Source organism: Melanostigma gelatinosum, assembly GCF_949748355.1.
Source record: "Melanostigma gelatinosum genome assembly, chromosome: 19".
In the NCBI taxonomy this organism is placed as follows: Eukaryota; Metazoa; Chordata; class Actinopteri; order Perciformes; family Zoarcidae; genus Melanostigma; species Melanostigma gelatinosum.
Genome location: NC_136652.1, coordinates 21,706,640 through 21,721,088, shown reverse-complemented (window position 1 = coordinate 21,721,088; position 14,449 = coordinate 21,706,640). Strand labels below are relative to the sequence as shown.

Sequence of the window (14,449 nt, the reverse complement as noted above, 5' to 3'; positions counted from 1 at the left end):
CCTCCTCCTAGCTCCAGTTTTCCAGACGACGAAACCGAACCTCGTTCAACAAACGTGAGAATTTCGGAATCGCGTCGCGTGCCAGTCACACACACGCGCCATGCACAGTAATTCATCACTTCTTCTGATTAGGGAGACAGTTACCGTGAATTCGGCTTGAATATAATCCACAAAGCGTCACTATTTTTAGGAATAATCCCACTTTGAAACACTGTTTGCCTACGTGTTCTTTCACGGGATGACACCCTTCGGCAGTAAAAGTTGGACCCTAGTGCAATAAAAAAAAGAGACACGGTGGATTATTTTAGTGCCGAATGGTAGAGCGTGTCATACTTATTTAAAATATGTGTTTAATTATGTTGTTTAACATGCACGCCTGTATTTATCTCCATACACACTTTAAATGTACGCATATTTGAAGGCGGTGTGGCTACCTCTCAACAATCGTGTGTTGACAGCCTGCTGGAGCTAACATCACGCTGCAGCGGCTCTGGCCGTGTTTCTTACCTCGTCTTGAGCTCGTGAGATCCCGGTACTGGTGTTGTAAAATCCCCGAGACGGAAAAGGTTCCACACCAACCACCACCCACCCAGTCTGGTGGTTTGTCCCCGGATGATACGGTGTCCTCGCCGGCCACACTCTCCTCCAGACTCCCGCAGCAGCGATCCTGGGAAAAAACCGGTCCCGTGACGTCACGGGTCTGGATCAAAAGAAGTGTCCCACCAGGGGCCGCTGTGCCGGTCTTTAAAAGGTTTATTGTTGGATTTATTGAACCTTTTATTTTTATTTTTCATCAACAACGGTTCAACAGTGGCTTTTCATCATTTTAATTTATTTGTACTTTTATTATATATATTGTAGAATTGTATTGACAATTAAAATTGTATTTTACTAAGTTTTATTTTCTAACTTTTTTATATTTCTTATTTTTTATATTCTGATTCTGATGCTGCAGTAAAATACGTACCCTACTATGATCTTCAAATATTATTATTATTTTAATTTTATTTCTTTATTATTTATTTGATCATATTCAAGGTTCTTACTGTGATCATTGTCTCCACCGCTCCACCTCAAAGAAGGTCGGGATTAACGGGGATAACGTCAAAGACAACAATGGTGCTAATCTCTGTCTGCTGCTGCTACATTAAGACAATGAAAGGTTGTGTTCAAATATGCAAATGAAGCGGTATCTTATTAAATGTTTGCTAATTTGCAAACATGTGAACTGTGGATAGAAACCAGGTTCAAAGGTCGTGTTTACGTGTTAGTCAAAGGCCACAAAGCTAGAGTCACCTTTCATTAGATGATTCATAAACATGGAGATGATCAAAAACAGGATTGAAGACCAATTGACACGTCTCTGCTGTTTGTTTTTAGTCTGTTGGTTTCTTTTATGTGAAATTAATTATTTTAAATTATTTTATTTTTTTTATCCTTGAAAATGAGAAATATCTCTGGCAAAATAAAGAAATAAAAACAATGTTAAGTTGTTTATTTATTTCAGTTTTTAACAGGCTTTATTGCCAATTTATTTCCAAGAAGCCAGACTACCTGGAGATGTCTTAGTTAATTGCTAAACACACCACCAGGTCCACGTGGTAGCGGTTCCGGAGCTTTCCATCGCATCACATGATCTTCATCAGAGAGTTTGACCAGTTGTCAAGAAATTGTTCAATGTTTTTCCGTTTCTCTGAGCACGTTTCGGACTTCCAGTGTTGGTTTTTAAAAATGTAGATTCAAAGTTCTTTCCTGACAAAACAACCTCACCGCCAGGTCCATTTAGTGGCTGCTCCGGAGCTTTCAGTCAGATCACATGAGAAAACCTGAAACACTAAACCACCTGCAAGACAACTAAGCTAACTCCATCCAGATGAAGACCATGAGATGTGGTAGAAAGCCCTGAAAGAAAAGCTGGTAAGTGGCCTTAGGTAATGTTACCTTACCAAACTGAATCACAGCAAGAAATGCAATATGCCTCCATTAACGTCTTTTATTTATTCTTTTTATTATTAATATTAAAAGGATCCACTTAACGAGCTCATAAGCGCGACGACAAAACACGATTCAAGAGTCGTGAATGTTTCAGTGTTTCAGTAACGAAACACCGAGTCTGAAGAACAATCACTCAACACGCGACTGAAAGCTGAGAGCAGCAGTTTGAGGACACGTGAGGCTCGAATCAAAAGGCTTTTCTGACTCTTTAGAGGCGTTTTATACAAGTTTACAAATCTATATATTCTATATTTTTATATCAGTCAACAACTCCCACAAAAAAGAGCAAAACCAACCGTTTCTAAATACTTCCCGTCTTTGGCTTTCAAACAGACAATTCATGTCCCTGTACACAAAACCAATAGAACGTATTTCGTTAGTATTTTACGTACTGCGCGATACCGGGCTGACAAAAAATGCCAATTGACAGTTGTGCCAGGAGTCAAGAGGACAGAACTAATTAGAGAGATTGAACTACTTATTTGTGTCTGCTGGGCTTCTCAGTGATGCATTTGTTGTTCTAGTCCCTGAGCAGAGGGTGAAGGACTACAATCCTCAGACTGAAGTCTCACATTTCCATTTTTTATTTCCTTGAAAAGAAAATGAAACCTCTGAAACTTTGTTTAATAATAAAAAAACTAAAATGCATTCAAGACTTTTCCAGATGTTTTCAGAAATAAAAGAGCTGAATGAAAAGAAGTGCTCCTGCTCTGGAGTTGCTCTTTAATGCCGACTAATCATCCGCTCCACACGGAAGAGACCGGACGACGCGTGTGCCTCGTCAACACGTTCTTCTTCTTGGGTTTGTTAAACAACGTCGTCCTCTCTTCTTTGTTGGTCTTCCTCTACACAGCGACACAGAGCAACAGTATCGTCTGCACAGGTCGTCCATCCGTGGAAACATAACTTAACTTCATGACGGAGGCAGAAAGAAAATAACGGTAAATTACAAAGGCAGCGGGAGAAACTCCAGCAATATTTACATTTCATGTTTTATTCCATACAAAGTTAAAGTTGATGTCTGTGGTTAACGGAGGGAGTTCAGCACGTACAATCGGGTTCAACCCGCCCTCGTTTCAGGGGCCGATGGGTAAGTTCGGCGGCCGGACCGTCGACCCAGAAGTCTCTTCTATCTCGGGCTCTCCGGGAGAGCTGGGCGGAGCCTGGACCTGCCCCGCCCCCTTTTTGTCCACTTCCTGCTGCTCTTTGATCTTCAGGATCAGCTCCTTGATCTCCTCGCGCTTCGTCTTCATCCGCTGACCCGGAAACCACTCGGACAAGTTCACCGGCAGATGGAAACTGGAGATCGGATTCTGTGTGAAAGAAAGAATTTTATTTTGTTGTAATGGTGAAAGATGAGTTTATCATCATGAAGACCGATATCAATAATAAATGTATCTACTTATAAGTGTGTGTGTGTGTGTGTGTGTGTGTGTGTGTCGGCGCTGGACAGATGTTCTTCCTCTGATCTTTAGAGCTCCATTAAAAACACGTCAATGACGAAAAGGAAGATCCGAGAGGAACCAATGTTCTCACGTCGGAGTCGTGTTCTAATTATTAGATTCATTTTATGGCTCTTTTATTTACTATACACACATTTATTTTACTTTCTCAGTTTATATTTTACTTATTAATTTGCTTATTGTTTGTACCAATCTCAAAAACAACCCTACATCTTATACATCTTCAGTTTTATATCTGAGACAAATATTATTTCATAGTTGAGCAACATTCTGTCTGTATAATATTCTTTGGCTCAAATATATTCAAAATAAGAAAATAATAAGAACTTAATTACAAAAGAAGTAAACCGAAACGGAAAACAAAACCAGAGCAACCGGAGCAACCGGAGCAACCAGAGCAACCAGAGCAACCAGAGCAACCGGAGCAACCGGCGCAACCAGAGCAACCAGAGCAACCAGAGCAACCGGAGCAACCGGAGCAACCAGAGCAACCAGAGCAACCAGAGCCTGAAGGAGCAGAATGAAGTCGTAATGAAAGTCAAACGTGATTAAACTGTGTTGAGTCGCTCGTCTCACCTCGAAGAAGCTCTCCACGTACTGCAGGACGTAGACTCCACAGTCGCTGAAGTTGTCCTGCTGAGGCACTCGGGGACTCGAACCCTTCATCAGGTCTTTACCGAAGCTCCTCTGGCTCTCTTTACGCACCTCCCACTCCACCTCCAGGTACCTAAAACAAGCGCACACTCGGTCACAAACACTCGATAACAATCAACAGGAAGCTTCAGAAGACAGTCAGTCATGCTGGAAAGATGTTAATATTAAAACCATGATTATTAATCTTTGTTCTGGAACTACAGTTCCCATAATGATGTAAACAGGAAGTATGATGTTCTGCTCCTGTCTCCTGTTTTTAGCTTTTATTTGTTCACAAGTGGCAACATTAGAAATACACAGAATTATGCATTATGAGCTGCTGTTTGCCGTCTTATCACCGGATTACTTTGATATTGAAGAGAACTTAAAAAGGGGAAGATTCTCAGGCAACTTCTGCAGTTTTAAAGTTTATTTTTGTGGATTTATGGTTCAGATATGACGACGTCATCAGGAAGTGTAAGTCACACCGAATCGACATGAACTTTATGGTTTCTGTGCGCTCATACTTCTGTGATTGATGACTTTGAGGAGAAGTAGCTCAGGTACCTTAACTGCCTCCATGAGCTCAGTCTTTCATGTAAAGACTGAATACTTTTATCACGTCAGGCTTATGAAACTGTTCAAATGAATAAATCTGAGAAGAGATAATCACCAATAGATTAGGCTTTGTTTCGGACGTTTTTCTGACGGAAGCGTTTGTCACACGTGATGTGTTCAAGGACTGTGGGAAAGATGATATAATGATGATCGTGACTTCTGGCTGTGATGAACGCTGTAGTTTTGGCAATTGTTTAAAGAAAACATGCTTTTCCATCCCGCCGGCTGGTTTTGGATTAATGCATAGAATATTATACCGACGACAATCACTGAAATAAAATCATTCAATAAAATCTGCTCACTCTCTGAGAGTTTTCACCACCGTCGACCTGGCCGGACCTCGCAGGGAATCCATGATGAGGATACAAGGCCTGAAGAAGAGAAACAAGGGTCACCAAACGTCTCTCCCCCCCTCCCTCCCTCCCTCCCTCCCTCCTTCCCTCCCGCTGTGAGCGGTGCTGCCACCTGCTGGTGAAAAGCCAGAAGTGCACCAACTTACTGTTTGCAGAGGTTCAGTTTGGCAGCCAGAGCGGAGGCGTCCGATCCGAGCGCGTCTTCAGCCAGCGTCCCGTCCTCACTGCACTCGTCCTGGAGACACAGACGGGAACCCATAAGAACTACAGTCCTAAAAGACTACATTCAGAGGAGACCGCCAGGAAGTGAGGACGAGTACCTGACAGGAGCTCTGGTCGTCGGAGAAGGCGTCGTCGTCTCCTTTGGTTGAACTGTAGCAAATGCTGATTCTCTGCAGCTCACCTGAAGGAAACATGTTTCAATGCGGTGCTTTTGGAACCAGATGAAGGAACTTGTTCATGGCAGCGTGAGGCCGTGCCGCTTTAGGAGAACAGGTGTATTTTCTGTGTTCATGGATTCTCAGACGTACGATAACTTTGGGTGAATAAAATACATTGAATGAAAACACTCGGCCTGTTGATGAAGGTAGAAATGTTCCGGTCCAGACGGAGGCTCACTTGTGTATTGCTGCTCTGGCTCAGCCTGGTTGTTGCCGGTCACCGTCGTGGTCCTGGAAGCCTCCGGTCTTCCGTCCGTGGAGGGTTCTCCTTCGGTCTGACCGTCCGCGGACGCCTCGGGGACGCCGGGGGACGGGTCCTCCTGGGAGCTGTCCAGCCCGTCTCCGTCCGGGGACAGAGGACGGCAGTGCTCCGGGAGGTTCTCCTCTGACGGGGGGGCGCCGTGGTGGAGCGGGTTCTGCTCGAAGACCGGACCCCTGAGACCCGGGAAGCAGATGACGGCGAGGTACCAGTGAGCTCTGACAACACAAGACATTCAGGTATTTAACACTTGTTTATTATTTATTTTTATATATTTTATATATATATATATATATATATATATATATATATATATATATATATATATATAAATAAATAAATAAATATATATATATATATATATATATATAAATAAATAAATATATATATATGTAAAAGCTTAAGTCGTAGAGAAGACTCACGACTCATTGATGGGAACAAAGATGAAGTCCTTCTGGAAGAGATCTACGTGACGAGTCCACGTCTTCACCCGGTTGTGCTTCCTTTTCTGGATTCTGGAAAAAGATCAAAAAGCACAAGTTTCAGTTTGAGCATCGAGCAGCAGGAGCGCGATGACGTGCGAGCGTGCTGCAGCCTCACCACTAGGGCTGGGTACCGAAACGCGGTGCCGGTATGGAACCGGTTCCTATGCGTCCGGTATCTACCGGACCCAAACGCAACGCAGATTTCGGTGCTTGAGCCGATTGAAATACTTTTTTGACACTACTCTGGTGACTCGGTCCTCCGCTCCTCACTCACAGTATTATTACAACGAGGTACTTCGCGCTGCCGCTCATCAGCACAACAACACCGGCACCCCAAAGCTTCTTCTCCTCTGAGGAGTACTGGCGGTTGGCAAACGACGAATTGGCGCATTACCGCCACCAACTGGTCAAATAAAATAAGTCATGAGACGTGTCGTATTTTGCCAGAGAAGGAAAATATTCTCATATTGCTGCAAAATAACTGCTGAAGTTTGAAGCTGCAGTGTGTGTACAGAGTGTGTGTTTTGTATTTATTTATATTTATTTAAGTATACTGTAAACTGTTAACAGTGAACATATTGTTCATAGTTAAAAAGTTTGAAGCAAAGTGTTTTGTATTTATTTATATTTACAGTATACTTTAAACAGTTAATATATTGTTCAATTTGAAGAAAAAAGTCTCGGTTCAGGCACCGGCATCGTAAAAAACCCAAACGATGCCCATCCCTACTCACGGCAGGTTGGTGGTGTCGGGCGCGTTCCTGCGCTCTCTCTGGTTCAGTCTCTTGTAGAAGAAGGAGCTGAACACGTGGATCCTTTGTGCGTCGTCCTTTTTCAACTTCTCCAGAACTAAATATCTACGCAGCCGGACGGAGGAGCACAAATCAAGCTTCATAAACACGTATTTGGTATGTTATACTGTGGGACGTCCTCGTTTCAACGCTCACTTTAGATAGAAGTCTATGATGACGTCGTTGAGGAACTCTCCGTCGTTAAGGCAGTGGAGGTCTTCGTTAGTGACCGACATGCCTCCTTTGGCCGGAGGAGGAGGATACACCATTAACCTGGAAGAGAAGCATCACAAACACACCGTCACACCGCTGAAGTCCAGCGGAGGAGGCCGGGTATCGATGCACCGATGGACGAGGAGCCGCTGAGCCACAGAGGACAACCGGGCCGAACAGTTCAAAGCTTCACTCAGAACATCACAATCAGCACTCACCGCGTTTAAAACACGCATTTGTCAGATAAAGATCAAGCTACAGGAATATTATGAGTGTTATACTCTTTCAATTGGATTCCAGTGGTGAATGCAGAGGATTGATTACAGTCTAAAAGTATCTCTCACTAAATATTCTGCTTCAGTTCATATGTGTTGGCGTTGAGTCTTTTAAACATTGTCGCTGCTTGTACACACAGAGAGGCAGCAGCTGCATTAACAGGGAACAGAACTACACATTCAACCGCAATACCTTTCAGACCGAAAGTCATTTTGACTCAAACGAGCACACGAGCAAGTGACCAGAGAGAGCTGCTCACTTGACGATGGGTCCGGAGAAGGTGGGCTGGAGGTCGGTCATGTCCTCGTCCTCGTCCTCGTAGAACCCTCCGGTGTGTTGGCGCGTCGCCATCCGTGTGCGTGCGGCGGTGACCGGGCTCGCCGGGGGGGCCTGCGTGGCCTTTGTCCCCGGGGACCCCTGAGAGGCTCTGTGAGGACTTTGTGTCGGCTTCTCCTGCAGAGACACAAACAACTCGCTCATATCGGCGTGGAAAGATTCCAGATTGTTTTTGTTTTGTTTTGAATTCCTGCAGATTTTGTGGAAGAAAACAAATGGATTGGACCAAACGGCAGTTTAGTATGAGACGACGCGTGACGGCTGGTCAGCAGGATGAGCCTCACCTGTGCCGGTGTGGCTCATCCTGAACAGACCCTCTCCAGCTGGCAGCCGGCTCTCTCTGGAAGCTGGTTTTTTAAATATGAGCTTCTAGTTTTATCTCGTGCTGAGCAAGTTAACGCGTTAACGCATTCATTAACGCAGACAATTATTTTATCGCGCTTTAACGAATTTAAAAAAAAACATTATTTTATTTTTTAAATTGAAAGACAAGAGACAATACACATACATAACAAGAGGATGACTAGAACAGTGGGATAAAGCCAGCAAACATCCTATCGTCAGCCTGTCTCATGTTTATGGTTTTGCATTAGAGATGTGATGTCCCTTCAGGGTTGCCGTAGAGAAAAGGCTTCCGCTGCTCTGCCTGGAGACGACTGGACATCGCTGGTAAAGTCACAGACACTCACATGTTAGTGCAGCTACATGCTGACATTCACCGTAAACACATTCAAACGCACAGATCGGGAGCGAAGGACTTTGAAAGTTAGCGGAAACATTAACGTGATTAATCACAAAACATCCATGCGATTAATAGGGATGGGTATCGTTTGGGTTTTTCCCGATACCGGTGCTAAAACGATACTTTTTTCTTCAAATTGAACAATATATTAACTGTTAACAGTTTACAGTATACTTAAATAAAGACAGATAAAATAAATACAAAACACACACACACACACACTACAGCTTCAAACTTCAGCAATTATTTTGCAGAAATATGAGCATATCTGCCTTCTCTTGCAAAATAAGACCACTCCTGACTTATTTTATTTTATTTAACCAGTTGGTGGCGCTAATGCGCCAATTCGTCGTTTGCCAACCGCCACTACACCTCGAAGAAGAAGAAAGTGTCGCGTGCCTGTGTTGTTGTGCTTGTGAGCGGCAGCGCTGAGGACCCGGATGTCGATGGAGGAAGTCAGTAGCCTGCCGGCCGAATGACAGATCTCAGTCTCGTTTTTTGTTTTTTTCAACAAATCATGGCCGAAGCGTCGCTAGAATGACGGAGCGGTTTGTTTCTAAGCGTGCACGGCTCGTCCGGTTGTAATAATATGATGAGTGAGGAGCAGAGGAGCGATGCTATCGTTAGCATCGGTCCTAGGACGAGCTAACCGAGGACGGAGTCATCAGAGTAGTGTAAAAAAAGTATTTCAATCGGCTCAGGCACCGAAAGGAAGCACCGAAATCTGCGTTGCATTTCGGTCCGGTAGATACCGGTCGTATCGGAACCGGTACCGCACCGGCACCGGTTTTCGGTTTTCGGTTCCCAACCCCAGCGATTAATCGCGATTAAATATTTGAATCGTTGCCCAGCACTAGTTTTATCACATTAGAAACTGAATATGTCGGTGAACAAAGACAAAACGATGGAATAGTTGGATTAAGAGAGCCTCACCTTCTCCTCCTTCTGTTTCAAGGCCTTGTTGAAGTTCACCAGGCGGATGTTGGCCTCCTCGAAGGGCAGCTTTGCCGGGAAGTTGCTGAGGTCGTTGGTCCGGCCGATCTCGCCCAGGATGTCCTCCAGGATGGCCTGCTCCTTCATCACCAGGCCGTTCTCGAAGATCAGGACGATGAACTTCTCGTCCGACTCTGACGGCACGGAGAGGCAGATTGTTGTTATTGCGCTGTGGCTTCAATTTTAAATGCATTCAAATCTATCATTTATTCATATTTAGACCTTTTATTGTGGCCCTGCGTTCTCTCTGTAACATCTCTCTACATATTATACTCTTCATGCTTTTCACAAACCGTTTCAGCTACAATGTTCTGCAGCGATGTCGCTTGTTAAACAAGGAGAGATGTCAGAATGTGAACAATGAGAGCAGGACGTTAACGACACATGAAGTCCAGTTGTGTTCAGAGAAGATGAACATGAAACCAACTGATGGAATCAACTGTGTGCAAAGTACGAGAGAAAGCATTCTCTCTAGTGTCCACCAGGGGGCGACTCCTCTGGTTGTATAGAAGTGTATAGAAAATGACTCTACTTCTCTCTTGATTCATTACCTCAGTAAACATTGTACATTTGTACAAATCTATACTGTATTGTGTGTGGTGCTTGTACTGTATTGTGTGTGGTACTTGTACTGTATTGTGTGTGGTACTTGTACTGTATTGTGTGTGGTACTTGTACTGTATTGTGTGTGTGGTGCTTGTACTGTATTGTGGTACTTGTACTGTATTGTGTGTGTACTTTGGTACTCACGGTCCCCGGCACAGTCGTACCAGTGAGCTCCCTTCTCCTCCGACATGTCGAGCTGCGTGCGAAGCCGGACGCACTCGGCCGGAGTCGTCTGGAAGAACAAGACCGGAAGCTTCCGGACGCTGCACCACTCGCAGCTGATCAGCTCCGACGCCTGGAGGCAGATGTTCTCGACGGTGTTTCGCTCCGAGCCTGACGACACAAAAAACACGACGAAAAGATTTTTAAAAAAACAGGAGGAGGAGCGAAGGAGGATCAGTGTTTTATGAATGGAGTCTGGTGTGTTTGTAGAGATCACATGTTCTCCTGTCTGGTTCTATAAACTCATCTACTGCAGTAGAACCCTGGCTGTGGAGAAGAACCACACACACACACACACACTTCTGTCCCTTTAACTCCCACATGAAGTTCATATTTTTCTATCCGGTGTTTCTGCAGATGTCAAACGGCACAAAGCTTCCACACGTGTGACTGGTCTAATCTCTGCTGCCCGGCAGTAAACTGCAGCGCTGCGTCTTCCTGAGACACGAGAGCGCGGCGCCGTCACACTCCGCTGGCTCTGATCCAACGGGTCTGTGTGCACAGTGGTGTGTTTGCTGAACTCATTACTGCTGCTTCAGGCCTACCTTCAGTTTCCAGCTGGATCTGCTCGATGGAAAACTGGAAGAGAAGGAACGTCACAGCACAATCACTCGACCGGATGTTGAAGATATTCTGTCTTCTTCTTCCACTTTCTATGGCATCATAACTTCACACGAGTCATATAACAGTTTAATACTCAAGTCCAGGGGTTTAAACACATGATACAAGCCTGTACTTTGGTATCTCTAGCCTCCCTCTTTACCGCTCTGATGTTTGCTGTTCATAAAAACTTTGATTAGTTTCACATTAAAAGCTCTAAATGTTCTGGGGACATAATCTCTTCACTTCCCTGCGAGGCTTTAATTGTGAAACTTCTGGAGGAAGTGCTGAGTGGTGATTATGAGGGACATACGTTTCCTCTCGTTTTTAAAAGATTTATGACCAATTTTCTTATTTTTTGTCGTCAGTTCTTAAAGAATAATATTCTGAAGCTCCAAATCAGCTTTTATTATGTTAAAAAAGGTCTTTTTTAAAAACATGGTGGTGAAATATAGAATACATGCAATTGTGTTTGTATAACTGGATATTTTTCTTCACACGTTGTGAGGTTGTAAAATTGACAACATTTTCGGTGACATGTGACTCAACGAGCTGAAACGAACGCCGGCGGACATCTTTAGAAACCACCATAGAAACCAGTACTCACGACGACGGGCTTCGTCACCATCCTGCGGAGAGTTCCCACTCTCACGCTCCGACACTCCAGAATGATGCTGTCGCACTTGTTGGACGTGAACTTGGGTTTCTTTGGCCTCGGAGACGACTGCTCGGGGGGTTGATTCCCAAACTGCAAGAGTAAATACAAAGAGAGGAGAAGTGGACTTTAGGGACCAGGAATATAGTTCAGGACATGAAGAAGAATATTTCACAGCTCGAGCTGAAACTATTCCGTCGTCTCTCCGAAGCTTGACGAGTAAAAAGCTGCAACAAAGCCGGCGTGTTGCCTGAAGCACAACTACAATAAACAGACGTAGACGGAGGTCATTTCACTATAAAGTGCGTCCTCATGTCCTCATGTCCTCATGTCCTCATGTCCTCGGACGTTGGAAACACTTGTGGAAAAATGGAGGATTTAAAGATTCCAGCGTTTCCAATTTCTGTAAGATCATTAAAGATTATCAAAGAAATTCTCCGAGCATTATTATTTATTGAGTTGTGATTGATGTCATCATAACTGTTGTTCTGCACTAAAGACGTGCTCTAGTTCTCTCTACTTCTACTCATGCTGGCTCTGTTTCATAGAGGAGCAGGACCACAGAGAGAACAATGAGCAAATACATGTGTTAAACTGCTCACCTGATCCTTCATCCGGGCTCTCCGTGGTATCGCGATCTTCATGTTGACGTCCTCGAAGAACTCGGTGTTGGGCTCCTCCTGCTCTCCGGCGCTCTTCAGCGCCGCCTCCACTCCGCCTCCGGAGGGCGCCGGTGAGGAGTGAGCGGAGTCGGCGGGTCGAGGGGAGACGCTGTCCAGCCTGTTGACGCTTCCTGTGCTGGCGTTGTCCGCCTCCTCCTCGTCATCGCTGGACAGGACGACTGGGGAGGAAGATCACGCGTTGGGAGATCGAGTGCATGCTTGAACATCTTTGACATTTTCTTATGGAGAAAAGTGTCCTTTAGGTCATTATAGTGAGAAACTATCTCGACATCATGACAAAATATTGAAAAATAATGACTCCGTATGTAAATAGTTATAATAATAATGAAAATAAGCTTTCAATTATTTTGAGAACGTTTCTCAAATGTGTTGCGATTCGTAGTCCTTATTTTAAGAAACTACAGCATTGTTTAGAGACGCTAACTCATCGTTCAGAGACGCTAACTCATCGTTCAGAGACGCTAACTCATCGTTCAGAGACGCTAACTCATCGTTCAGAGACGCTAACTCATCGTTCAGAGACGCCAACTCATCGTTCAGAGACGCTAACTCATCGTTCAGAGACGCCAACTCATTATTTTGAGATACTCAAGTCAATCCTTCAGAATCTTTCCTTCTTCTTCAGAACCGTTTGTACTCACTGGGGTCGTTGAGCTCGTGCCGCTGTGCCGCCGTCGCCCTCTTCCCTTTGTGGGCCGGGTGGTTCCTGGCTCCGTAGCTGGACGTCCCGGCTACCAGAGGCGTCCTGCCGTTGCTCAGAGGCAGCAGGGTCCCCCTGGAGCTCATGATCCGTACGGGCAGAGGCTCCCCGCGGGGCCCCCTCATGGTCGCCGCCGGTTTGTAGAAGTTCTGCGGGCCGTTGGGTCCGGGGCACGGCTGGGACCGGATGGGGGACCGGGGGGTCGGGGACGTCAGCGCGGCCGGCTGACGCGGCGGCAGCAGAGCCGATCCGGTGCCACAGATCTGACACTTGCTGACGTCCTCGCTCGGCTTGTTGCACTTCAAGCACACCGTGTGGTAGACGGTCGGCCGCAGAGGCTGCCGATGAAGAAACTCCCGTTAAGGTGGATTAATGGATTCCACAAGCAGCTGACGAACACCGTCGGACACATTATCCGCTGAATAACGCCTTGTGGATAACATGTTGTACATTTAGGAATCCAAGACGAACAGAACATCATCTTTATCTTCTTTCTAGATGTTTTTGTGATCTTTTAGCTCCGTTTTGGTCTCCGACGACTCCTAAAAATAATATCTGACCAAATGCTTTCTGGGTAATGTAGTCCTAAGGCTCTTACCTCTGCTGCTTTGACCTGTGAGGGGAAAGTACAGCAGTCCTCCAACGGCTTCCTCTTCTGCTGGATGCGACGCTTCACGTTCAGCGTCTCCTCTTCTGAAAGGTCTAACCACAAAACATCAACTTACGGATCTGATTGATCTTACAGAAAACTACAGAACACCAACACCAGATGATTTCGGCAGCAATCAGTACAGGTGAAAGAAGCCAGGAACAGCGTGTAATACTTCGTCTGAATAGTCAACAATAATGGAACTTTTTCAAAGATCTGATGAGCGATATTTGCCTTTGTTTAACCCTCTGAAGCCTGAAACCACCAAAACGACAGCGTTTATCAGCCAGAAACTGTAAAAACTGTCATAATCATCAGATTTTTATCTTTACGACCGTCCTTGAACACATCAGGTGTGAAACATTAACTTGTGAGCTCCTCAGTGAAACTATGAAGTCATGATTGATTCATCTGAGACCAACAGTCATGTGACAACAAAGAGGAGAAACTTTGACTGAACTACAGGAAGAACACGGAGCAGAGCAGAGGAAAGAGAAGAGATGAAGGGAGAGGAGAGGAGAGGGGGGAGAAAAGAGAGGAAGGGAGAGGAGAGAGGAGAGGAGAGGAGAGGGGGGAGAAAAGAGAGGAAGGGAGAGGGGGGAGAAAAGAGAGGAAGGGAGAGGAGAGAGGAGAGGAGAGGGGGGAGAAAAGAGAGGAAGGGAGAGGGGGGAGAAAAGAGAGGAAGGGAGAGGAGAGAGGAGAGGAGAGGGGGGAGAAAAGAGAGGAAGGGAGAGGAG

General features: G+C 45.2%; 2 protein-coding genes across 10 annotated transcripts in view; both read right to left on the bottom strand.

The window, feature by feature from the left end:
* Window positions 1-648, bottom strand: part of LOC306793152 (unconventional myosin-VI-like) — a 69,364-nt gene extending 68,716 nt beyond the window's left edge. For all 8 annotated transcript variants that reach the window (XR_013772867.1, XM_079290632.1, XM_079290626.1 and 5 more), the window contains exon 1: window positions 508-648. The gene's annotated coding sequence lies outside the window, so the exon portion shown is untranslated. The remainder of the gene's footprint in view (window positions 1-507) is intronic.
* A 2,019-nt stretch (window positions 649-2,667) lies between these two features.
* Window positions 2,668-14,449, bottom strand: part of senp6a (SUMO specific peptidase 6a) — a 28,712-nt gene continuing 16,930 nt past the window's right edge. Inside the window, exons 7-24 of one of the 2 annotated variants that reach the window (XM_079290333.1) lie at window positions 13,662-13,765; window positions 13,005-13,401; window positions 12,283-12,521; window positions 11,633-11,773; window positions 10,971-11,004; window positions 10,348-10,536; window positions 9,538-9,731; window positions 7,786-7,979; window positions 7,194-7,310; window positions 6,981-7,103; window positions 6,184-6,276; window positions 5,681-5,979; window positions 5,383-5,465; window positions 5,209-5,297; window positions 5,012-5,080; window positions 4,035-4,185; window positions 3,048-3,308; window positions 2,668-2,906 (exon numbers count right to left, since the gene is read on the bottom strand). In XM_079290333.1, coding sequence (XP_079146459.1) covers window positions 3,072-3,308; window positions 4,035-4,185; window positions 5,012-5,080; window positions 5,209-5,297; window positions 5,383-5,465; window positions 5,681-5,979; window positions 6,184-6,276; window positions 6,981-7,103; window positions 7,194-7,310; window positions 7,786-7,979; window positions 9,538-9,731; window positions 10,348-10,536; window positions 10,971-11,004; window positions 11,633-11,773; window positions 12,283-12,521; window positions 13,005-13,401; window positions 13,662-13,765 — 2,753 coding nt within the window. In that variant the 3' untranslated portion in view covers window positions 2,668-2,906; window positions 3,048-3,071. Of the gene's footprint in view, window positions 3,309-4,034; window positions 4,186-5,011; window positions 5,081-5,208; window positions 5,298-5,382; window positions 5,466-5,680; window positions 5,980-6,183; window positions 6,277-6,980; window positions 7,104-7,193; window positions 7,311-7,785; window positions 7,980-9,537; window positions 9,732-10,347; window positions 10,537-10,970; window positions 11,005-11,632; window positions 11,774-12,282; window positions 12,522-13,004; window positions 13,402-13,661; window positions 13,766-14,449 lie in introns of both variants that reach the window. The other variant, XM_079290332.1, reaches the window with a different exon arrangement.